Source organism: Culicoides brevitarsis, chromosome 1, assembly GCF_036172545.1.
Source record: "Culicoides brevitarsis isolate CSIRO-B50_1 chromosome 1, AGI_CSIRO_Cbre_v1, whole genome shotgun sequence".
NCBI lineage: Eukaryota > Metazoa > Arthropoda > Insecta > Diptera > Ceratopogonidae > Culicoides > Culicoides brevitarsis.
In genome coordinates this window covers 12,603,806-12,628,766 of record NC_087085.1, presented here as the reverse complement: position 1 = coordinate 12,628,766, position 24,961 = coordinate 12,603,806, and the positions used below count along the sequence as shown (strand labels likewise).

Below are 24,961 nucleotides of genomic sequence, written 5' to 3'. Positions count from 1 at the left end.
GTGGAATTTTTAAATGGTTTGCTGGAAAATAATTTAAAATATTTTTCTCGTTATTTTTTTTTTTTTTGGGTAAGTTTGGGAGAGAAAAATTATTACATTTAATGGTAATGTCTTTATTGCGTGTCTCCTTCCTGTGTTATTTTTATGCACTTAGACAACTCTTGAGTCGCTATTAACAGATATTTTGGCTGCTTCACTATATTTAGAATGTTGAGACTTGTGAGTTGTGGCGTGACAATAAATGAAGCACTTAATAAGAACATGATGTTTTTTTATGATAATTTTTGTGGGAAATTTTTTTTTATGACTTGTGCGAGTTTTGTAGTTTTTTTGCAGATTTTTTCTTTTATTAATTTTTTTATCATTTATTTAATTTAATTATTTTTTATTTTTTTTTCACACAAAAAGTCAATAAATTGCTTTAAAATTGAACTAAGCCCTATAATGAAATTTTAAATTAATTTTGATTTTTTTTTAATTTATTCAAAATTTAATTTTAATATTTCTCTAAAAAAATCAACTGTTTCTTTCAAAATTTCTAGTTTTTATAGTTATTTTAATTTCAATTTTTTTTACCATAATATTAATTAAAATTTTTAAATTAAATAAAATATTTAACTATTTTTATTTATTAAATTTAATAACTTTGTTAAAAGTTTCGCATAAATATAAGACTTTTTTTCAAAAATATTTATTTTTTTAATATAACAAAAAAGTCTATGGGTCACTCTGAAATTTTCAGGGAAATTTTAATAAAAAATTTAATAAACAAATTTTAAAACTAAATTAAATTTAAATTTTCTTTTTTATTAATATTATTTAAAAATTAAAAAAAAATAAATTTACAAAATAAAGAAATTAATATTTTTTTATTTATTTTTTTTCAAGGCTTAATTAATTAAAATTTAATAGTTTAAATACCTATTTTTTTAATGAAAAAAATAAATTAAAATTTTTAAATTAAATCAAATTAAATTTAAAAATTTTATTATTAATTTTGTTTTTATTTTAATTAATTAAATTTAATTTATTTTATTTTTTTTATTTTAATTTATTTTATTTTTATTTTTCAAAAGACGGACAATGTTTACCATGTTGAAGCACTTTTCATATAAAATGCATTAAAAGCTATAACCGAAGGTGAAAAAAACTGAATGAAATTCTCCCAAAACCAACAATTTTGCGTGTTTTCGTTGACCTAATTTCAAAATAAAAAGGGAAAAACGGTAAAAATTTGGCGTTCAATGTAAAACTTTTGATTGAAACCAACTTTCGTAACATTTTGAACTAGTAATTTATTTATTACATTTTTTTTATTTATTTATTTACAAATAAAGTCTCGCTAATTTAATTTAATATTTTTTTTAAATAAATTTAAATCAATTACATTAGGTATTATAACATTTGTTTAGAAATACAATCAATTGGGTTATGATTAGTTTTTTGTTTAATAATTTTTTATTGGAATAATAAAAAAGAAATTATTTTTGCAGAACTTCATTCCGTATATAAAATGAAACTCCGTGATCACATTTTTTACGTGTTTCCGTTTAAAAGTCTTGTTCCTGTTTATTTGGCTTGTGCAGCAGATAGAGCACAACAATCGTGGCGAGCGAGCTGATGAGGAAAATTGTGTCGAACCATCGGTGGTAGAAGTTAAAATGCAGTCCGCCGAGCACTTCGGTGATGATAACGCGATATTCCGCCGGCATATTCATCCTCATGAGCAGAACCGATGAGCAAAAGTACATGCCCATGATTTGCGCCATCACAAGCACAATAATATTCGACGATTTGCTCGATGAAATTTTGTAGAAGAATTTCGTGAGGGTCAGTAGGAGTCCACGAATCGACGTCACAACGATGCAACCGACAAGAAAGAAGGAAACGTGCTGCGACCAAAAAGCGACATCCATTTCGAAGCCACACCAATGAACGGCGATCTCAATGCCTCGCGTAACGGCGTCTTTTTTGCCGACACGATCGAAAATTATGTTAATTGTCGACATGAAGATCTTGTAGAGACAGTACAGACTGAAAAAATGTCCTAAAATGTTGAAATATTTCCCTTGCAGGGTATTGGCCCAACGTTCGCGTTCTTGCATCGTCCGTAAATCGTGCACTTCGAGAAAGAGTTGACGTGAAACTTCTTCCAAAGCTGCTATTTCGAGTTTGAGTTGACCAATATCTACGAAAAAAATTCAATTTTAAGACATTTTTAGGGAAAATTCTTCAATAAAACTTACTTTCGCCCGAAACATTATTCGCCACAGAGCTCAACATGCCCCAAATTCCGGGTTTTGATATGTTTGACTTGTTCTTCCTGCGATCCAGAGCGATTCGTTTCTTCTTTGCCAAAATCATCTCCATCGTTTGCATCAATTTTCGTTCGGTATTGAGGATATCGCTGTTCGATACCGGTCGAATGAAGATTTTCATGCTCGTATATGGATAATTCACAGCACCAAAGCCCGAAAGTACTGCCATGACAGTCACCCCGAGCACGCCGATCCGCGAAACAGCCTGTTCGATCGTGAAAATTCCCTTTGAGGCACTTAACAGCGGGAACGAGTCCCCAATTCGCCAGAATCCGTACAAATAAATGAAGAAACAGAGCCAGGTGAGTGGGAATCGCCATCGAATTGGCACAAATTGTATATTGCTAATGCACTGATGGGCAATGTAGAACGGAATTAGCGCGATGACGAGGAACAGTAACAACGCTAAGTTGAATCGCCAGTGGAAAAAACGCGAAGACAAGTCCAAAAAACCAATAATTTCGAAAATTATCAGCTCAAACATGGTTGTCGAGAGTGCAAGTGTCGTAGAAAAAATCAATTGAACGAAATTGTTGCGAACTTCGTAGTTGCGGAACAGTTGCTTGCCAAAGAAGATCCATCCTCCAGCGAAAAAGCAAACCTAAAATAAAATAATTAAAATAACATTTGGTAAGCGAAATCAAAACAATGTCGTGTTTTTGGGCAGAGTCGTAATTACCTGTGAAATGAAAATAATTAACGAATCTTCAATGAAACCCATCGTTGTTCGAGTGTCTCTGCACTAAATTTGGGTTATTTTTCCTCGAAATTCTGTGGAAAATTCAGAAAATTCGGCATTTTGCCATATCACAACAAAGGCTCAAAGTCGCCACTGCTGATTCAAACAAAAAATCAGGATAGCCCAGTGCACATTGTGAATTTTCTGTCTGTATACTGGGGCGATCAGCTGTTTGAGACGAATGAAAGTGATATGACCCAACTCACAGAAAAAAATCCTGCCGCCCCAGTTAGCATGTGCAGGATTTTTTTTCTGTATGCTGGGACAGTTATCACTTTCAGCCGACTCATGATCTTTTTTTATATGGCGACGACTGGTAGTTTGTTATAGAGTCTCAGGATCTAAAATAAAGGACCTCCAAAGCTCTCTTCATATTTTTTTATTGTTGCTTTTTCAAAAAAATTAGTGAAAAATATATTGAGAAAATTAAATATTTTTTTCGATTTCCTATATATTTTAGAATTTTAGCAATTTTTTTTTTTTGATTTTTTATATTTTTTCAAAAAAAATAGCCTGAACTTTAATAACGAAAGAGAAAAAATCGACTTTACATGGGTTTATTGAGAAAAAAAGTATGTTTTTCAGTTTTCTGTTGCTTTGAGCTAAAAAATGCTTTCTAACAAAAAAATACTTAAAATAAAAAAAAAATTAAAAAATATTTTGATTAAAATAAAAAGCAAAATAATCAAAAACAATTAATTCGTTTACAGCGTCAAATGAGATTTTTTTTATTGAAAAATAAAATTTCGCTGAGTTTTTATTTTTAATAATATTTTTATGGGTTTACTTTAAATATTTTTGGTATCATTTTCACAAGGATAGAAATAGAGAGAGAATGAGAGAGAATATCAATAAACTGCCAGCCTAACTTTTTACATTTTTTTTAGTATTTTTTTTTTATTGGAATTTACTTTCCAGCATCGCTCATGGTCTTTGGGAGACTGAGGAGAGAGTTGATTAGCTCCGAGTTGCGTTTCGGCATTGGGGCACTCAAGTATTGCGTATCCATGTAATATGGGCGGCAAGGCGGGAGATGGTTGTAATTGTTGTACATTGGTCGTCCGAGGGTTGATAACCAAGCAGCAAGCTCTTTTACGTCCTGAAATTGGCAAAAAATGAAAAAAAAATCATCAAAAAGTTGCTCGTGAAAGAAAACGTGCGATTCATGAAAATTCTTTAAAAAAATTTTTTTTATATAAATCGAATTCAAGAAAATTTATTAAAAAATATATTATTGAAAATTTCTAAAATGACGTCGCAAATTTTTTATCTGCACGAAAACTACGCAAAATGTGACATTTTCAACAGTTTATTATCAGCAGGGGTTCCTCTTCTATGAGGGAGTTCATTTCTACAGAATAAAATGGCAAACACGTCATTTATTTAATTTATAATATTATAAAACATTTTGAGCAAAAAAAGGTTTTGACTCAAAAAAAATAATAACAATTCGAAAAATTTTAAATTTTTACATTTTTTAATTTTAATAAAAATTTTCAATATTTTTTTCCTCTTTAAAAATAGCTTAAATTAACTGTTTTTCACTGATTTTTCGCAATTTTTGCGAAATTGATTTGAAATGAATAATTTTGCACAGAATAAATTTTATTTTTAAATAAAATTAAATAAATGTAGCTTAAAAAAATATTTTGCCTTTTTAACCGGTTTTGATTTCTTATTTTTTGTCGAAAATTAAAGTATAATTTTCATTAAATTTTTCAAAAATAAATCACTTTTTCCACTTTTTCACAATTATTTATTGAGTCACTTTATCTTCTGCTTCCAAAAATAACTCAACTAACCTCTTTATCGAAATAATGTTCCTCATCAGGTGTTGGGCTAGCAAAGCTCATTGTTGCACAAACGCACAACAAAACAGCTAATATCCCAAAAATTGCACTTTTATCCATTTTTATTTATTGTTTTTTTTATTTCTTTGTATTTTTTTAACTTTGAAATCCAAGAGAGAACTGATTTACTGTTGCAAATCCACTCGAATTATATACTGATCGCCAAGTTTTTCCAATCCATACATCTGTCGACATGATAAAAATTTCCCCTATTCTTCATACAAAATGAAAGATAAATACTTTTCTAATAAAAAAAAAACCTAATATTGTCAATTGCAGATATTTTTTTTATTTTATTTTATTTTTCCATATAGGTAAATTGGTTCGTTGTGGACGTAACGAAACAATCGACGACGATATGAAACGTAATAAGGTCGACAAAAAGTAATATTGTGTGTTGATATAAGGATCATAAACGTGTTTTCATTCAAGAATTTATTGCATGGAGAGCATATGTCACGGTAAACGTTTCTGTTTTAATTAATTGTTTGCTAAATAAGTCAAGTTCATACGCATTTGAATGGAATTTTTTTTCCGAGAAAAGGTCATTCGATGTGATTTTTTTCGTTTTTTAATAAACTTTGGCAGAAACTTCTGGAATTCTTTGAAATTGAGGAGAGGCTGTGATGTCAAAAACGAATAAAATCGATCACGCGTGCAATTTTTTTCTTTTTTTGCTATTTTTAGATGCATATTTTTCTTTTAAACCACTAATATGACGTAAAAAATTCTTCATTGTCTCTGTTCATGACACATCATTCATTCATAAAAGCCCCCGTAAAAAAATTACAAAACTAGATTCTTATCTGATTACATTAGATAATTGGATTATCTTTGGTTACCTTAATTTTTTGTTTTTTTTTCATTTTTAGTTAGATCCAAAATGAGCAGCATTGAATTTCCATCGAAAAAACGTCTCGTCACTAATCGAGAAACTTTCGCGCTTTTGCATCAAGTTCGACGTTTTTGTGGTTTTACGCCTTTTTATTTGTATCATGCGGATAAAAATTCTCCATTGATGTCTGTGAAAATAACGATCAAAGATGCTTTGTGCTTCGTGACATGCTGTGTCATTTACACTTATTTTAGTATGCAAAATTATCACTATCGGATTCTATTTGCCATGTCGCGGTCATTTTTATCGAATATGGGAAACATTTTGATAACATTTTGTGGAGTTTTGATGGCAGCTGGTTGTCCTATCATGAATATAATTAATCGCAAGAAAATTTGTAAAATGTTTAATATGGTGGAGGAATGGGATGTGAATGTAAGTAAAAATTTTTAATTTATTTATATAGTTTTTACTAAAATTTTCATATTTTTATAAAATTTTGTGAAAAAAATCTAAAAAAAAAATATAATTTAAAAAATTATTAAATAAACACAAAAATTAGAAAAAAATCGTAAAATTTATTAAATTAAATTTAAAATTTATTTAAATGATTTTTAGTTTAAAATTGTATTACTTTAAATTTTTTTTTTTAAATTTTTCGATTTAGGTATTTATTTATTTTTTGTTCAAAAAAAAAATAATCATAAAAAAAGATAAAAAAATATAGAATTTTTTTCCAAATCAAACTAAAATTTTAAAATTTGAGAAAATTTTGACTTTTGAAACTTATTAAATAATTAAATAAAAATAAAATTTTATAATAATTTTTTTATGAAAAAAAGTAAAAAAAATAATTTAAATAAATAAAATTAATAAATAAAAAAATAAATTTAATAATTATTAATTTTGAACATTTCAGCTACACATATTTTAAAATAAAAATTAATGAATAAATAATAAATAATTATTTTTTTTCAGCTCTACTACGACTTAAATGAAACTCTCGACATGGTGCCCATCAAAAAACGTCTCTACATTTACATGCTTTATGGCTTTGGATCAACTTTCTTCAACGCAACTAGTTCCATCTTCATGTTTCTTTACATCACGGACTTCAATTTCTTCAAGGAATGGTACTTCCTCCTATGCTACTTCATAGTCTGCTTGGCATATTTCGTCTTCATTTCACACTTTATCATCTGGTTGCAAGTCATTTGCAATCGCTTTCATGTACTCAACGTCGTTCTCGAAAAACGAACAAATTCTCAAGTAATGAAGAAACAAACCTCCGAAGAACTCGAAAACTCAATAATAAAAATTTCAATTTTACACAATGAGGTCTCAGAAATCTTGGAATTGGGAAATCGACTTTTTTCTGTGCAAATGATTCCATTTTTCACGACTTTTATGTGTTACTTGATTTTCGTAGCGTTTCAAGGGTATTTGTTGTTTTTTGATTACAACACGGAGGATCTCATCAAAACCCTCATGAATGTCCTGTGGTTGGTTTGGTTGATAGTTCTCGTCGTAATAATTGTTCATAATGCAAGTAAAATATTGGAATTGGTGAGTTTTTGTTTAATTTAATTAAATTGAATTAATTTCTAAATTAATTACGTTAATTTACTTAGAGTGAGGATATGGCGATTAAAGTTCATAACACAATTAATCAACTGGATCCGAGGAATTATTGTTCAGTTGTTCGACGAATGCGGTACTTTGTGCAGCAAATTCAACATCGGAAGCCAGTTGTGTCCTGTGGATTGTTTGTCATTGATTATTCGTTGCTTTTGGGGGTAAAAAAAATTAAATTAATTTTTTTGAACTTCAATTTAATGATTTTATCAAGAAAAATATATTTTTAAATTTAAAAAAATTTTAAAATAATTTTTAATTTTTTAAAAATTTTTAATAATATTTTAAAAATTTATTTTTAAAAATTTTTAATATTTTTTTTTATTTTTAATTTATTTTTTTAATTTAATTTTTAAGAAAATTTAAGTGAAATCTTCACTTAAATCAATTTTATTGTCAATTAATTGACTTTTTGATTGATAATTTTTCAATTAAAAAATAAATTTGACGTAAAAGAACTTTTTTCAACGAAAATAATTAAAATTTCTCGAAATTTGACATTTAAAAAAATTTTAATGCATTTTTTCTTTTAGATGTCAAGCGCTTTTATTACATTTATCGTAATTTTGATCCAATTTGAGACCGTCAAGAATATTTAAGCACTTACCTTAATTAATTGACACTCGTGACGTCACTAATTATTATGAGTAAAATGTATCAATCGTCATTTTGGTATCCAACAAATTACATCGACACATGGCGTCCAATTTTTTACCTCACAAAACTCCTCGGATACGCTCCCGTTTCAAGGGAAAATGCAAAAATTCAAATTTCCAGCATGGATTTCACCTTTCCTCTCATCGCATTTGTCGTGTATTTTGCAATTTTATGCCTCACAGTCCTTTGGAAGACATCTCAACTCGCTGCAAGTCCCATCAGTGACACCGCGATCCTCGATATCGGCTTGAACGTGAGTGTTCTTCTGTGCAACATCACGGCAGTTGTCATTGTTGCCTCTAATTACGTGAATCGGGTGAAAATTTGTGCCATTAGTCGAGGTATTCAAGCGATCGATGATGAACTTATCAAATTGGGACATCAAATAAATTACCGGCGAGAGCTCGTTGTGCATGTTACGATTGTTTTTGCGACATTCATTGCGCAACTTTTGCTTTATGGAGCTTGTTGGGTCCTGAGAGAAAAATATAAAATCGAAACTTTGCCGGATAGAGTCGCTTTTTTGTATGTCGGAGTGACAATAACTTACAGCGTTTACATGTCAAACTTTATTTTTATCATGGCGACTTTGGAAAAACGCTACAAGGCGATTAACCAAACGATGAAAATGTACTTTGTGAAGAAACCTTTGTCGTTAAAGCCGGGATTGGGACATGTTTGTACCAAATTAGCAAAATTACACGATCAAATGGGTGATAATGTTGATGCGGTGAACGAAACTTTTGCGTTTCAGGTAATTTTCTTACTAAAATTTTAATAAAAATTAATTTTTTGACATTTTTCAGATAAACGCTCCCGTGGCAAATGCTTTTATCTTCACAGTTTTCTGCATTTTTCAACTTTTTCATCTCATGCAAGGACCATCAAATGTTGGAATGGCTCTTCTTACGTTCATTTGGAATATTTACTACACATCTTTCGTCATTGGCGTGTTCTACATTGCCAGTAAATTAACAAATACTGTAAGAAAAATGATAAAAAATATAAATTTTAATTAAAATTTGATTCAAAAATAATTTTTTTAGGGAAAAAAGACGGCAATGGTAGTTCACAAAGCAATAAATCTCTCACCAAACTCAGAAAATGTCGATAAATTACGAGTTTTTTCACAACAATTGCTGCACAGACCTCCAATTGTTACTTCTGGATTCTTCGATTATAATTGGGAGCTGTTTTTTGGAGTAAAATTTGTAAATTTTTAATTCTTTTTAAATTTTTTCATGAATTTTCTTTGTAGCTTCTTGGTTCAGGAACAATGTACTTGATAATTTTGATCCAGTTTGACACTTAAAACGGAAGACACGTGAAAATAACGTCATTCTGCATTATTGCAATGATATTTGTAGGACACTTGTGAATGCTGTTGCACGTTTCTTACATCTTTCAATGATATTTTTCAAGGTCTTCTGTGTAAAATTGTTGTTTAACTGAAAAAAATGAAGAAAATTTATGTTAATATCAAATAATTTAACGTTAAATTTAAGAAAAAATTAAATTTTGATGAGATTTTTTTGAAAAAAATTAAAAATTTTAACGTAAAATGCTCAAAAAATTCAAAAATTTTAAGAAAATTAAAAAATTTTTCACAAAAACGATTTTCCTACTTCAAATTTTCAATAAAATTATTTTGTACAATAAACTTTGGGACAAATAATATCAAATTGAAAGCACAGATGGCACCTCAGCAAAAGGATATCTGTGGTTGTTTTATCCTTTTTGAGAATTTATGATGATAAAAACATTCGTTATTTAATAATTTTCTCAAATGATCCACAAAAATGTAAATTTTCATAAATTACAAGAATTTTTTAATTACAAAAATATTTTTTTTAGTTGTTTTTTCACAGTTCCTTGACCTTTTTTTTAAGAGGAAAAAAGAATTAGTCAGCATTTAATTTTTTGATTCCGTGAATAAAGTCTAGCTAACCATGACCGTTGCTGCTTTTCAAGTGGTTTATAATATTTTGTTGATTCCCATATGGTTTTTCATGTTATTTATTCCACCTTTGTGGATATCATATTCCGCTTATTTAGTTATAAAAATTTTGTTTTAATGCAGAAATAATTTTTCATGGGCATTTTGTACCGAAAAAACAGCGAGATGAGACATTTTTGTGGCTTCTTTATTTTTATTTTTTGGTTCATAAAATGCTAAAACATCCATTCTCGAGCAATTTTCGGTTTAGGGTTTCTTGGCAGTGAAAGGATTTGTAAGCGACTTTGCTTTGGCACTAAAAAAAGTTGATTTTTGGTGAAAAATTGTATGAAAGTTGAATAAAATTACTTACTTCTGTATGTCAAAGCACTCCGTTTTGGCTCAAAATAACTTTTATAAGTTTCTTCTCGGTCTAGCCACTCGTAATACCAATAACGATGTTGATAGAGAAGTCTTTTTGTTAATTTTGCCAATTTTTGTATCCTTGGCGAAGGTTTTTCTCGTAAACGTTTGCGGTTACAAGCTGCTTGGTATCTTTTGAGAGCTTCAATGAACTCAATTTCTTCCTTTTTCGTCAATTCTTTCATCCATTTTGGAATTTTCATTAATTTTTTCAGCTTTTTCAAGCGTTTTTTACTAAATTCAGCTGTAATTGCTCTTTGATATCGTTTCATCGCTGCTTCATATTCTTCCTTTTCTTGAATATCGACAGCTAAAAAGCGATTTGCGGGACAAGCCAGAATTTGAGTCCGTTCCGACGGAGGGATTTTTAACCATTTTCTATCAACAATTTTTCGATAGCGTTCCTCAATTTCTCGTTTTTCTTGTTCTGTCTTTTCTAAACTCTTTAAAGCTGCTCTCACCGATGCTCGAATAATTGCCTTGCAGAACATTTCCTGCGATGACATTCGTTTTCCCTGGCTTCTCAATGGCGGAAGTGGTTGCGGGTTTCTCATGTCTTCGATTTCTTGTCGTCTTTCGGCGCCTTCTTCATTCAATTGTGCAACTTGGTCCTTCAGGAATTGATACCACGGATGATTTTCGTAATCAATTTCTTTGGTAGGGGCTTTAATTTTGGTTATTGGATCGGAAAATTGTTCGCAATCGTCGACGTTGAACTTTTCAACGGGGTTTTTTGGTTGTGCCAGCGACTCGCAACGAGGTAAAAGTTTCTCTAAGGCCTCTCGGCAACGTTTTATGGGTTCAGGTTTGTGTTCGGCTTTGGGTTTCGCTCGAGTTTCTAACCAAGCGTCATGGGATTTCCAATCTTCTTCAGTCCATTTCTTTGGGGAAGGTCTAAAATTTAATTTAAATTAATAAAAAAATAAAAATTAATTGAAATATTCAATTTATTTTTAATTCATTTGATAATATTAATTAAATTAACTTAATGTAATAATATTTATTAATTTTTTTTAATTATATATTTTCTGTAAAAATTTAAAATACAAAAAAATTATTTTTAAATTTTAAAAATTATTTTTAATTATTTTAAAAAAAATTATTAATATTTAAAATAAAAAAAAAATTTAAAAATAAATTTGCAAAAATATTTATTTAAATATGAAATATGTATGCAAAAAATAACTTTAAAAAATAAATAAATAAATAAATAAAATAAATTAATAAATAAATAAAACAAATAAATAAATGATTAAATCAATAAATGAATAAAAATATTTTAAAAAAAAATTTAAAAGTAGGAAAAGCTCAAAAAATATTAATTTTTAAGATTTTTTTTATGAGGCGAGATACTGAAGCCATAGGTTTGAAATAATTTCTTTAAAACTTCTTTCAAAAACTTACTCTTTCTGAGGCATTTCTGCTTTTGCAAGCTTCGAATAGATCGTCAAAAGTGTCTTTTCGATCAATTTATCAAAATTTTCTCGATGTTTCGCTTCAATTATGTGAAAATATTCTTCTTTAGCGTTCAATAACTTCCTAAAAAAAAACAATTTTCATAATAATTCAAATAAAAATAAAATTTTACCTCAACTTCGGTAACGCTAATTGCCTCGTTCTCTTCCTCGCTCTATATTTTTTCCTCTTCTTGATTGGCTGATTGTAAAAACGTTGTACTTGAGCAATTGATTTATTTCGTCGCTTACAATTATAACCTCCATCCGAAAGCCGTTCAGGTCTTTTTGGTGCCAAGGACGATGCTCGTCTTTTATTTTTCTCATTTTTTGAATGAATTTCTTTTTTTGTTGTCGAATTTTCTTTTGTTTCTGGCTTCTTTTCCTTTTCATCGGGCTTCACTTCCGTCACTAACACAACTGACTTTTGTTTTTTCATTATTTATTAGGAATTTTATTGAAATCACTGCAAATTTTGACACAACACGTCGCTCGGGTAACATGATGACCTGGAAATTTCTCGGCATTTACGACGGAAAATTTGCGGCGCAATCAAAAATGTGTTTCCAAAGAACATTTTGAGAGGCGTGAAGCGTAACAGATTATCTTGTTTTATGCATGACAACATATTCCACGGCCAATTGCAGCTAAAATTTGGTTTTTGTGCGTATCTATGCAACGCCAAAAATTTCCTCACACATATCGATGATGTAACGAGAAATTTTCCACAAATTTTGCATAAATTCGGCATGTACGAAACAAAATCTTTAATTTGTGCCCCAAAAAGTTGAAAATGGAAATTTCGCATGATGATACAGTCATTTTCGAATGTAATGTCATTAAATTAATATTCAGATGAAATTTTGTGGGAGCTAACATGCGATGCAAATGTTTTCGGTTGTTGAACATGGCAATGAAGTACAAACTAATTGAATTTCACTGGATATGATTTTCGTTCATTATTGAGGCTATTTATTAGTAAAATCGCTTTCACTTTGCGAGATAGAGATCGGCAAAACGGACATTTTTGTTATAAAAACCTTTCTAAATGATTTATACAAATCGAAATGTCAACAAAAGTAAAATGAAACAAAAACGAGTGGATCCAATAAAGAGATAACGAGTATCACCTTAGCTAAGATTTGTCCTTTCTGTGTGTGTCGAAGACGACAGAGACAATAAAAACATTTATAGAAGAGACTTAAACTTCGACAAAAGGACCAATTTTAAATATTTATGGTGTTATCCTTTTTTTTTTGCTACGAAAATCTCTTCCAACTTTGAGTATGAATAATGGTTTATTTGCTTTAACTATGTCATTAAAATCTAAAGTGACATTTAAATTACGACATTCGATGGAATAGATGTGCTCGGGATAAAAAATTAATGAATTTGTTGTTTTTTCTGTTGTACTGACCTGCTTCTTGTCAAACATTGTCTTCGAAAATCGTGCGACATTAAAAGTTTTTAAACTTCATTTTCCCTTTTTGTTTCTTTCTAATCTTCTTAAGTTTTGTTTCGTTTTTAGTACTGCATGAAAAATAACAACAAATTACACCGTTACCTTTTTTTTTATTTTTTTTTTGTTAAGTAGGTGTGAGAATTGACACATATCACCGACTCGTTCACTGTTTGGCAATTTGTCCGTTTGGCACATTATTAGGCGATTTTTTATTGTTTTTCGATGTATCTTGCGAGATGGAGCTCATTTAATTTTTGGTCACGTACGGTTTTCTTCATGTGTTCAATGGGGGAAACTTTCAGCTGATAAAAGGAAAGAAAAAACAAAAAAAAAAAAAAAACAGAATGAAAAATAATGCAGTAGAAGGAGAGAAAATGAATGTGATTTTTTTCGTGATATATTTCAAAGCAAAGTAGTTTATTTTTGTTGAAAATTTTTTTTTAAAGAATCTCAAACAAGAAATCAAGAATGAAATAATCTTAAGCTGTTAATGTCACATTAGATTAAAATTTCAAGTAATTTTTCAGACGTAAGTTAAAGTTGAACAAGTTACATAAAGATTTTTTTTTCTTGTTAAAAACTTTTAGTTTTGAATTTAAAAAAAATAAATTTAAATTATAATAATAATAAATAATATATTTTATAATAATAAATCTTAAATTTTATCAATTACTAAAATAATAATTAAAATTAAATATTTTTATAAATTTTTAATAAATTCAATATGAAATTATTTTTTTGACCAAATAACTTTAAAAATTTTTTCTAATAATTTAAATTATTCATTTATTTTTATATAATTTTTATTATATAATTAAATTTGTAAATATGCATATAATATAAATTTTTATTATTTTTTTAAAAATCAAAAAAGCATTATTGAATTAAAATTGCATAAATCAAACAAAAACACTCCTATTGAGTTATTTTTTCATCGATTAATGGTAAAATTTTTAATTTTTAGTATAAAAAAAATTTATATAAAAATTATATGCATATTATAAACATATTATTTGCATATAATATTTAATATACAAATTATATTAAATATAAAATACGAATAATAAATATGATAAAATTAATAACAAAAATAAAAAAAAATTGTAAATATTGTTATGATTTGAAAAAAAAATTTAATTTTTAAAATTAAATAATTTAAAAAATCGAAAATTAAAAATTAAATTTTAATTAAATTAAATTAAATTCATTGCAAAAACTAAAATTAATATAAAATAAAAATTAAATAAATTTGAGTAATTAATTTAATTATAATAATATTTTTATTTTAAATATTTTTTTTTGTGAAAATTAAATAAATATAAATTTGGCTTATTTTATTTTTGGCTTATAATTTAATATTTATTATATCAATATTGATATATTTTCAATATTTAAAAAAATAAAAAAAATAATGTTTAATTAAGATTTTAAAATAATAAATATAAAATAAAGTTAATAATATTTTGTGTATTTTTCTGAATATTAAATATTTAAAAAAAAATATTTTTTTTACTTTTTATGAAAACTAAAATCAAAATAAAATACCGTGAGACATTTAAAATAAAATTTTTGTTGCAATTGACATTTCCATCTTACTTTTTCTGCAATATTCTAAAATAAAGTAATAACTCCCTTCTATTGATCGTTTCATTATTTTAATAAAACTGTCAAACAATCTCGCTCTGGCACGTACTTCTGATTGATTTTCCATCGCAAAACCGCTGAAAAATCCATGTTGCTGTTCATGTTGTTCCCAATTTGTGTTCCAATCAAATAATATTTAAACAACAATAAAATTAAGCGGTAATTGCAATTGTATACATGCCTGTTTATTAGTGCCGAGTCCTCTACCTCTTTCTCTCTCCGTTAATGTCCGGCACACAAAACTCACTAGTTTATTATCAAATAACAGGTAATCAAATTACAAAAACCCCATTTTCCATGATTTCATTAAAGCCTACGTGAGTTTATATGCGCCTCGTATATCAGTCCGAAAGCAATGTAAATTAGGAGAGACAAGGGGACATTGATACATCGGAATGATGTTCAATCGCTCCAACATTGCTAATCCGCCTGCCTATTCAAAAATTTAAAGTGTAGCGCGTGACTGTTTAACCATTTGGGGAAACTTCAATTTATTTTATACATTTTATTCCATATTTCTGTTTGTACATCGAATTATTTGTTCTTTTTTTTCGTTTCTCGCAGACATGAATGTTTAAATAAAATACAGAAATTTTATTCACTTCATCAAGTTTTTCGTTCGGCGGCGGTGTGATGAATGATGTAAGACGGCGCGGCGTAGAAAAAAAAAGTTGATCTTTAACCGTCATCGTTGCTGCGACGCATGATGAATGCCAGCAAATTATCACATTTTGATTTTATTTTATTTTTTATTCATATTTATTTTATCTCGAGGGGTCCATTTGCGTTTAGATTTGAACTTTTCTTTCTTCTTTATTTCTCTCGGTTAATTATGAGGATGATAAAACCGAAATAAAAAAGTTTATTTATGAAAACTTTGGAACGCATTTTCATTTTTTATGCTCTTTTAAGAGTTTTTGAGTCAATAAAAAAATTTTTAATAATTAATTTTTTTAAGACAAATCATAATTTTCTGTCTCATATTTATTTTTTTTAATAATTATTTTTATTAATCATTTTAATAAAATTTAATTAATTACTTTTAAATATTTTTTTAAATTTTATTTCTCAAAATTTTGTAATTTATAAGCTTATATTAATAACTCTAAATTAAATTAAATAATTGATTTTTATGTATTTTTTTATTTTTAGTTTCATTAAAAATTTTTTAATAATTTTTTTTTAATTTCTTAAATAAAAATTAAATTTTTTTTTTAAATTTTTAAAAACAAATTAATAATAATTTTATATTAAATTTAAATTTATTAATTTTTTTTAAAATTATTTTTGTCTTAATTTTTTTGTTCAAATTTATTTTAATAATTAATTAAATTAGTTTTATATTTTAAACAATTTTAAACTAAATGAGTCAATTTAAATTTAAATTTTTAAATTTTATTAGTTTTCATCTCAAAATTCTTTAACTTAGAGTTTTAAAATTTTATTTTTTACAAATTTAAAAATTAATTTAATTTATTTTATTGAGTTATTTTTTTATTAATTAATTTATATTATTTTATGACTCAAATTTCTATTTTTAATAATTTTTTTTTTCACTTTAAAAATCATTTCTGATAACTTACAAAAATTTTTCATGACAACTTTTTCTTATGCTCGAGATACAAATTTCTGTTAAAAAGGTGGAAATTGACGATAAAATTGCTCATCCCGTCGTCAAAACCCGATAAAAAATGCTCAATCAGTTGTGAAAAAGGCAAACTTTTGAAACTTTTTTATTTTTCAAATTCCGCCCGCATCACAATAACAAATGATTGGCGCGGTTCATAATTTAATGCCGCGCCATAAAAGAAGTGAACTTGAACTCCCACACAAAATTCGCTTTTTATTTCATTAATTTAATGCAATATAGGTGTACTATTTCATGAACCATAAAAAAAAACGGAAAATAAATTCAACGTGTATTCTAATTCGCCGCTGTTTGTTTAAAAATATTTTAATGAATAGGAATGCAATGCAAATAATTGTAGAGTTAGTGCGAATATGAGACGTTTGTTCGGTAACGCGCGCGCCACACGTTTCCCCATAATTTGTTCGTGTTGCATTTTGTGTGAAGTGGCGGGCGCTGCTTTTGTAAATAAATTTCGGAGCGATAATGGAGGAATAGAGGCGCAATCACAACAATTGTTGTTGCTATTTGCATAGTTATTATTTATTATAATTTGTGCACAATATTTAATTTTATTTGTTGTGTTTTGTGTGTGGCGATTAAAGAAAAGCCGTGTTACGCAAAACAATTGCTGTGACACGTTTTGTTAACCCGAAATATCTTATCAATTTCGATTATGTCCATCATGGACAACAATATTGATTGTTCTTCTTCACCTCATCGTTTCCCATTTATGTATTTTCTCTGACGATGTCAGGTTGGGTGCATGCAAAAGTCCATGCCTGAATTCAATTAAGCACAAGTAAACATCTTTCAATTTGCATGACGTTCATCTGGAGGATTGTTGCAATATTTCCTTTTGATTAGTTATTTCCTACGACGTACAAGGCCAGGCACGAAGAAGAGAGCGAGTGGCTTTTGTTTGTCTTTACTTTAGACATTTATAGGTGGATCGTATCTAAATCAAATTAAAATTGACACAATTGAGAGTTTGGATTTGTTATGTCTACCAGAATTAATTATGAGTTTTCATCTGTACGTTTCTCGGTCATTTGTTGGAAAAGTGATTAAAGTAAGAGCATTAGGGCGGAAAATGGACTCCGAGTTAGACACGTTAGAAAAAAACGAATGGGACAAAAAAATATAATTTTTTTAAATTACCTACGATTCTGATTTTTTTTTTAAATTTTTGAAACTGAAATTTTTAAATTAATTTATTCGAAAAAATTAATTATTCTGTGTATATTTTTAAAATTTAAATTTCATAAATTTGAAATGTTTATTAAAAAAAAAATTAAAAAAATATATATTCAAATTTATTCGATAAATTTTTTTTTACTTATTTAATTTAATTTGATATATTATTTTTTTAAATTAAAGTTAAATGAAAATTTTCGAGAAAATAAAAAAAAATATTTATTTATTAAAAATAATAAAAAAAAATTTAAGTATAATTTTTTTTATATATTTTGCAAATCAAATACTTACTTAAAATAAAATTTAAAAAAAAAATAAAAAAAAATTAAAAAATAAATTAATTTAATTTTTTAAAAAAAAAAAAATATTTAAATTTTTTTTAAAATCTTTAAATATTTAAAAAATTTTAAAAAATATAAATATTTATAAATTCTTTATAAATATTTATAAATTCTTTTATATATAAATTTATAAATATTTATTTTAAATATTTAAAAAAAAGTTATCTCAATTATTTTTTTTCCTCTTTTTTTAGGTTAAAAAAATTAATTATTTAAAAATAATTGCAGAGTAATTTTAACGAAAAAATTATTTTTTTTAAATATTTTTTTTTAATAAAATTAAAAATTCTTGTAATATTTTTTTTTTAATTTTTGAACATAAATTGATCCTTTTAACCCAAATATTCACACAAATCAAAGTGATTATGCATTTGCACAACAACAATTAACTTTTCATTAAATTTCATGCACGCGTTGGCACACTTTTTTCCGCGCTCATTTAATACTCTATTCCCGTAAAATTTAAAATTCAATTCAAATTAAACGATAGAATATCAATTATTTTCTAGCGAACAATAAAAAATGGTCCGGATACATACTGGATAAAAAAAAGTCTTCCGATAATAGATGGCGAAAAATTTTAAATAGCATTACCACGTCGATGTGCTCGATTTATTTTAAATGCCATTTGACGTGACCGGCACCGAACGAAAATTAAACAACGACTGATCACATTGAATGATATTTAATTCTCTCCCAATAGACAAAACGTTTTATTTTATTTTTTTTTGTGTCCCGAAAAAAAAAATTTCGTTATAAAAAAATCGAGTTTGAAATTAAATCCACTTGGTATTTAACGCTCCTCTCTACATTTATTAGTTCGAGCTTAACAACTGTGTTCGTGCAGCACACTGCCCCTAAAAATAACAAATAAATGGCACATAATAAAATTTATCTTAAATTTACATAAAATTGCAAATTGTTGAATGCAGCTTGGCTACGAACGCTGATGAAATTTATTTAATTAGACCCATTCGCACATTTTTTTTCGGGATATTTTTATTTATTTTAACGATGGAGCGCAATGAACCGAGAACGGCAGCGATGCAATGAGGGTGAAAAATATCAACAATTAACCAGCGATATGTTCAAAAATAAATAATAATCGATAAGAGATGGTAAGTGTTTAATTGGTCTCGTTTTCGATCGTGACATTTTAAAGTCACAACCGAACGTAAAATGGTAAATGGCAGTTTTTTGCCCGATTTTTTGAGCAAACAACGAGGAAAAAAGCGACAAACACCTCAAATGGACATGCATTTGATGTATTTATGACTGTCCGGCATGTCAAGCACATTCAATTTTTTTCACCGAACAAGCAACAAATCTTCAAATAAATTTCAATTCTAAACAATTGAGCATTTTTGGCGTCATTTAACGGGTGCAGCGACAACAGGAGTAAGCCGACGACTTGCAGGCAGTTGATATTTTATGTTTTTCTGATGTTTATTATTTGCTCATCAACACTTTTTTTTTGGCATCTAGCTTAGGTCTCGTGTTGCAATGTACTTTTTCCGACAAACTAGCTCGCTGGCATAAAAGGGGACTAAAGTAAATAAAAATGATTTGCATTTTGCTGTTAAAACAATTGTTTGTTTGCATTTTGTGTGTGTGTACATTTTTAGCTACAAGAAATTTTTTGTTCGCTGAAATTTATTTTTGTTGTTGTCGATTTTTGTTGGTTCTCGTCTAGCATTATTATTTTTATTTTTACACACACACACACACAGTAAATTTTTGTTTGACTGAATGCGAAATTTAAAACCTCTGCCCTTTTTATGTTGCAATATCGAATTTTGCATATATTGAAATGATGTAACTCTTTACTATTTTTTTGTGTTGCAATCATCATCAACATCGTATTTTATCATGGGAATTGCACTTTATGGAGCGTTTAAAATGGTTTAACACTTGATTGTAAGTTGATAATGGAAACTGATTACCTCGAAACTTCATTTCCCGTCATTTTCACATAATCGGGCTTTTTATTCTTTTATTTTTTTTTTTTTTGGGATAATGTCATTGATGATGTCAGGAAATTAACATTTTTAAATGTTGAAAGCTCATTATTATTTTTGGAAAGATTAAATACAATTCTCGGGTGACTTGTGTGAACGAAAATTTTCCATCAATATGCAAATACTGAAACTATGGAGAATAATTATGTTTCAAAATAATAAAAAATAGGTAAATATAAATTTGAAAAAAAAACAAAAATAATAAAAAAATTAAAATATACCTAAATATAAAATTATTATTATTACAAATTATTTTTTTTAGATAAATTAAATTTAATTTTAAAATATGTTTAATATGCTTAATTTTTTCATATGCTTTTGTTCAGTATTCCTATATTTTTTTTTTTAATTTTTTAGTTTTATTTTAAATTTAAAAATAATATTTTTTGTATGAACGTAATAAAAACGTACAAATTTATTTTATTTCATTTTAGTTTTTTTTCTGAAGTTTCACAAAAAATTATCTATTCATATTTTTTAAATTACAAATGTTTGACGTGATAAAAAATAAATTAATATGTAATTAATAATTAATTATTTAATAATAAATACAAAAATAATAATTTTTTTTTTATTATTAAAGTAAAATTTTATTTTGTCTAACTTTATAATTATTACATAAAATTTGGCGGATATCTAGCAAAAATAATAAAATAAAAAAATATTTTTAATAAAATAAATTCTTATAAATCATTTTTTATTAAATTAAGAACTTATATTTAACCTATATTTATTTGATTTTTTTAATTTAAAATAATTAAAAAAAATTAAAGAATGTAAAAAAGTTACAAAATTATTTTAATGATTTTAAAAATTATTTTTAAAAAAAACATAAAATTACAAAAAATTAAAGATAATTAAAATAAATATTTGATGTGATAAAAAATAAATAATAAATAATTAATAAAAAAAATTAAATAAATTAAAAATAAAATAAATTATTTATTAAAATAAATAAATAGTTAAAAAATAATAAATTAATTAAAGATAAGAATAAATTCTAAAAAAATAATTTGAAGCAAAAAAAAATCTTCAGCTAAACTTAAAATTTTGGTATAATATTTTGATCATCTCTGCAATAATATTTTGATCACCGTTCCATGAGAACGCCTCTTTTATGGCATTTAACACACTTTTTAAGTATTCCTTTTGTCCACAAACGGATAACGATGATGTTGATGAGAGCACATTTTAAAAAAATGAAATCACGTTCACTCATAAAATAAATATTTTTAATTGATTCAAACGAGTGCACATCATTTTATCCGTTTCGTGTATCCTGTTGCTCTCGCAAAAAAAAAATTAAATGTACATTTCTGTCGGATGACGTGGTAGTTTATCTTGTTTAAAAAGTCTATAATTAAATGATATTATTTTGTAAAACAAGAACACCCGACAACAACAACAAAATAATAATAATAATACAAAATCAAAAGTCATTAAGTACAAACTATGGACAAACGTGATGTGACTCTTAATGATAGATAAAACATGCTAAAGTATCATGTTCCATCCGGAAAAACTCTGGATACACAACAACTGAAATCTCTTTAGTTAATTATTATCATCCAACACAGAGCTGCCACATTAGCTTTTCATGTATCATTTTGTTGCTACTTAGCTGGCGGTGCCGCATCGAGACAACAACCGTTTGTTTGTTGCACACAAACACAAACGCGCACGCATCGCTGTTATAAATAAATTCGACATGGAGAGACATATAATAAATCCCTCAAAAACTGATGGTGATTTAATATGAATAGAAAGCCATATTTAGACCATAATAATAACACTCGTGCGTACACAAGTCAGTCTAAATATCATATCAAGCGTGAAATGATTTTATCCGGTATCCCTCCCGAAATGTGTGTGTGTGGGACAGCAACGACAGACATGAAACATAATTTTTGGACGCAAAAAGTAACTAATCAAACCAGACGGAAATTGAAATATAGATACAGTTTGGCGAAAGAGATTTTCGTGCGAAAGGCTATAAGGTTACAAGGCGCTGTCTGCGTGTAAAATAATAAAGTGCTTGACTGTGGGAAAACGCGTCAGACAGATTTTAGTGGGTAAAATATTGTGTTGTTGTTCTGTGATTAACTAAATAATTATAATGATGTTCGTTTTTGTTGTGAAATATTTTGGGCTTTCATTATTTTGTTTTAAACAAAACTAATGAGGTTAATTTAATGTAAGTTTTTAGCTAAAATTAAATTACATATAATGTTCCATTTTAATTTTTTTAAAATTTAAATAAGAAAATTATAAAAAATTCATAATAAAAAAAGTTTTAAAAACGCATAAAAAGGATAAAATAAGGGCCCTTTGTTAGCCAAGTTAAAAAAATTAATTAAAATATTTTTTATTTTTAAAAAATTAAATAACTTGAATAAAAAATATTTTATTTTAATTTTTAGTTATAAAGTATATAAAATTAAATTAAATAAAAATTAAATTTATTTAAATTGAAATTAAAAAATTAATTTTAATAAAAATTAAATTTTAACTAAAATAATAAATGAAAATTTATAAAAATATTTTTAAAATAAATATAATTAATTTTTTTCAAATAAATATGAAAAAAATTTAAAAAATTTTAAAAAATTTAATAAAAATATATAATTATTTTTATACAAATTATTTTTAAATTTTAAAGTATTTAAAATTATTTTAAATAATAATTAGATTTATTTTAATTGTAATTTAAAAAAATTTACAGTTTTTGATTTATTTTTTTAATGAAAAAAATTGTTTATTTTTTCCTATTTTTAATTTTTATATTATTTAAATGTAAAAATAAATAAAACATTAATTTTTAAATTTTTTATATTAAAAAAATTTAAATTAAAAAAATAAATATTATTATATTTTTAATTTATAATCAAAATTAATTAAATTTTTTTAATAATTTTTTTATTTTATTTCAAATCGATTAAAATAAACAATAATATTTTGTAAAATAATTAAATATCCAAATAAAAACCAAATTCATTACAAAACGAATCCAAAATACCCATTTAATAGTTTTCCCTAATGTAAAACGGCAAAATCATAAAAATAAAATTAAACACCAGAACATTTATTAAAACAATTGTCGGATATCCGGTAGCCCAAAAAGCAAAAGAGAGAAAAATGTGAGGTTTTTGTTCATTTTATTAAATATGTTTAAAAATTATATATTTTATCATGAAAAATAACACAAAATTTTTGCTGTATCACATAAATAACAATGTACTAAAAAAAATATATTTCACCAAAAATTATGCATCTTTAATGAGTTTTCACATTAACTCAAAAACTGCAAAGGCGTTCAAAGCAAAAAAAGGGAGAAATGTTTTTAAAACAAAAACTTCTCTTTTTTTAATTTTATTGTTTGTTGTTGCTCGGTTTGCACCGCCAAGCAAGGGCCCGAAATCATTCATCTAATGATGTATGTTGTGTGTGAAAATGCTTCATTTTTATTTATAAAATAATTAAATTACATTTTTTTCTTCTTATTATACTTGCGATTCAAAAAAAAAAGTGAAAAATTAAATTCTGTTTCTCTAGAGAGATTTAACTCGAAAAAATATTTTTTTTTATTTGCTGAGGGTCTATTTATATATAATTTATAAACAGCCAAGTTTTTTTTGCAGTAGTTAAATGTAAGGAATTGCCATGTTCATTGCTCATTATAAACACCAAAGGAATTCTTTTTCTGCATGCTTGGTCTTTGTTTCATTTTTACAATGAAATAATAAAAAAAACTTTTATTTACAAATTCATAACTTTTTTTTTCATCCTACAATCAAACAGGAGGTAAATGAAATTACATTCAAATGCATTTAAATTGAATTTCCTCTGGTCGTAATTTGTACGAAAATCATGATAAACATGATATGATGATGTCGACAACGATAAATCACGAGTGTCTTCGAGTACATCACAGAAAGTTTCCTTTTGTGTATGCCCCCGAGTGTCATTTATTGCGAGAAACGACGTGCCGGCGTGGACTATGGCCACCAAACAATAAATAATAATACAGAAAGTGAATGAATGGAGGAATAAAAGAATCTCGGGAAACAAAATAAATCAACAGTAATTTGCAGTTTATGCTGCCACGGCGAAACAAGAGGGGAAAAAATGTTGAAACGAACAATTAAATAAACATCTCTCGTTTGTTCGCGCGGTGCAAAATTACAACTGCTGTTTGTTTGATGAATTAATAGGTGTTAAGATAAATATTTATAACAGACCGCTTTGTTATTTTTTTTATGAATTTCACACTAGGATGAACATGCACTTGTTTTTGTTTGGCAGAAAAAAGGTGAAGGATTGTTTAAAACATAAAAATAAAGGATTTTTATAATGAATGTTTAACAAAAACAACAAAAGTTTTCTCTCGGTTAGCTCTTGTTTTGATTGCTCTTTGGTACAAGAAAAATGTTTGAAGGATTTTTCAGTTTATGAAATACAATCAAATTTTAATTTGTTGTATTTTTCTTCTTTTTTATTATTATTTTTTTCTTAATAAAATATTTTTCCTTACCTTTTTCTTCGTTTTTTTTTTCTTCAATAATAAACTCAAGTTTAACCAATAATAAATTTTATTATGATATGTTTATTGTTATTCATTCATATTTTTATTTAATTATCAACTATTTATATCATTTTATATTATTTCTAATGCTTCTTATGATTTATGGCGGGTCTTATCAATAATACATAAACTTATATTTTTTTATTATTTACACTTGGATTTGATTTTTTTATAATTTAAAAAAAAAATTAAAAAGACAAAAAATATTTTTTTTTTTAAAAAAAAAAAAAACAAAAAATATTT

General features: G+C 26.4%; 4 protein-coding genes across 4 annotated transcripts; 2 read left to right on the top strand and 2 right to left on the bottom strand.

The window, feature by feature from the left end:
* Window positions 1–1,337: 1,337 nt before the first annotated feature.
* On the bottom strand, window positions 1,338–3,142 carry LOC134830625 (Golgi pH regulator). Its single transcript, XM_063844172.1, has 3 exons — window positions 2,998–3,142; window positions 2,247–2,919; window positions 1,338–2,188 (listed from the first exon to the last, which is right to left on the bottom strand). The coding sequence occupies exons 1-3, from the start codon at window positions 3,037–3,039 to the stop codon at window positions 1,551–1,553; spliced, it is 1,353 nt and encodes a 450-aa protein (XP_063700242.1). The 5' UTR covers window positions 3,040–3,142; the 3' UTR covers window positions 1,338–1,550.
* Window positions 3,143–3,764: 622 nt separating this feature from the next.
* LOC134827034 (protein PDF) lies at window positions 3,765–5,014 on the bottom strand. Its single transcript, XM_063839563.1, has 2 exons — window positions 4,860–5,014; window positions 3,765–4,156 (listed from the first exon to the last, which is right to left on the bottom strand). The coding sequence occupies exons 1-2, from the start codon at window positions 4,965–4,967 to the stop codon at window positions 3,965–3,967; spliced, it is 300 nt and encodes a 99-aa protein (XP_063695633.1). The 5' UTR covers window positions 4,968–5,014; the 3' UTR covers window positions 3,765–3,964.
* Window positions 5,015–5,790: 776 nt separating this feature from the next.
* Window positions 5,791–7,976, top strand: LOC134837292 (putative gustatory receptor 28b). Its single transcript, XM_063852660.1, has 4 exons — window positions 5,791–6,177; window positions 6,721–7,308; window positions 7,374–7,538; window positions 7,911–7,976. Exons 1-4 carry the CDS (start codon window positions 5,791–5,793, stop codon window positions 7,974–7,976), a joined length of 1,206 nt encoding a protein of 401 aa, XP_063708730.1.
* Window positions 7,977–8,029: 53 nt separating this feature from the next.
* LOC134837291 (uncharacterized) lies at window positions 8,030–9,406 on the top strand. Its single transcript, XM_063852659.1, has 4 exons — window positions 8,030–8,788; window positions 8,841–9,017; window positions 9,081–9,236; window positions 9,293–9,406. The coding sequence occupies exons 1-4, from the start codon at window positions 8,030–8,032 to the stop codon at window positions 9,344–9,346; spliced, it is 1,146 nt and encodes a 381-aa protein (XP_063708729.1). The 3' UTR covers window positions 9,347–9,406.
* Window positions 9,407–24,961: the final 15,555 nt, after the last annotated feature.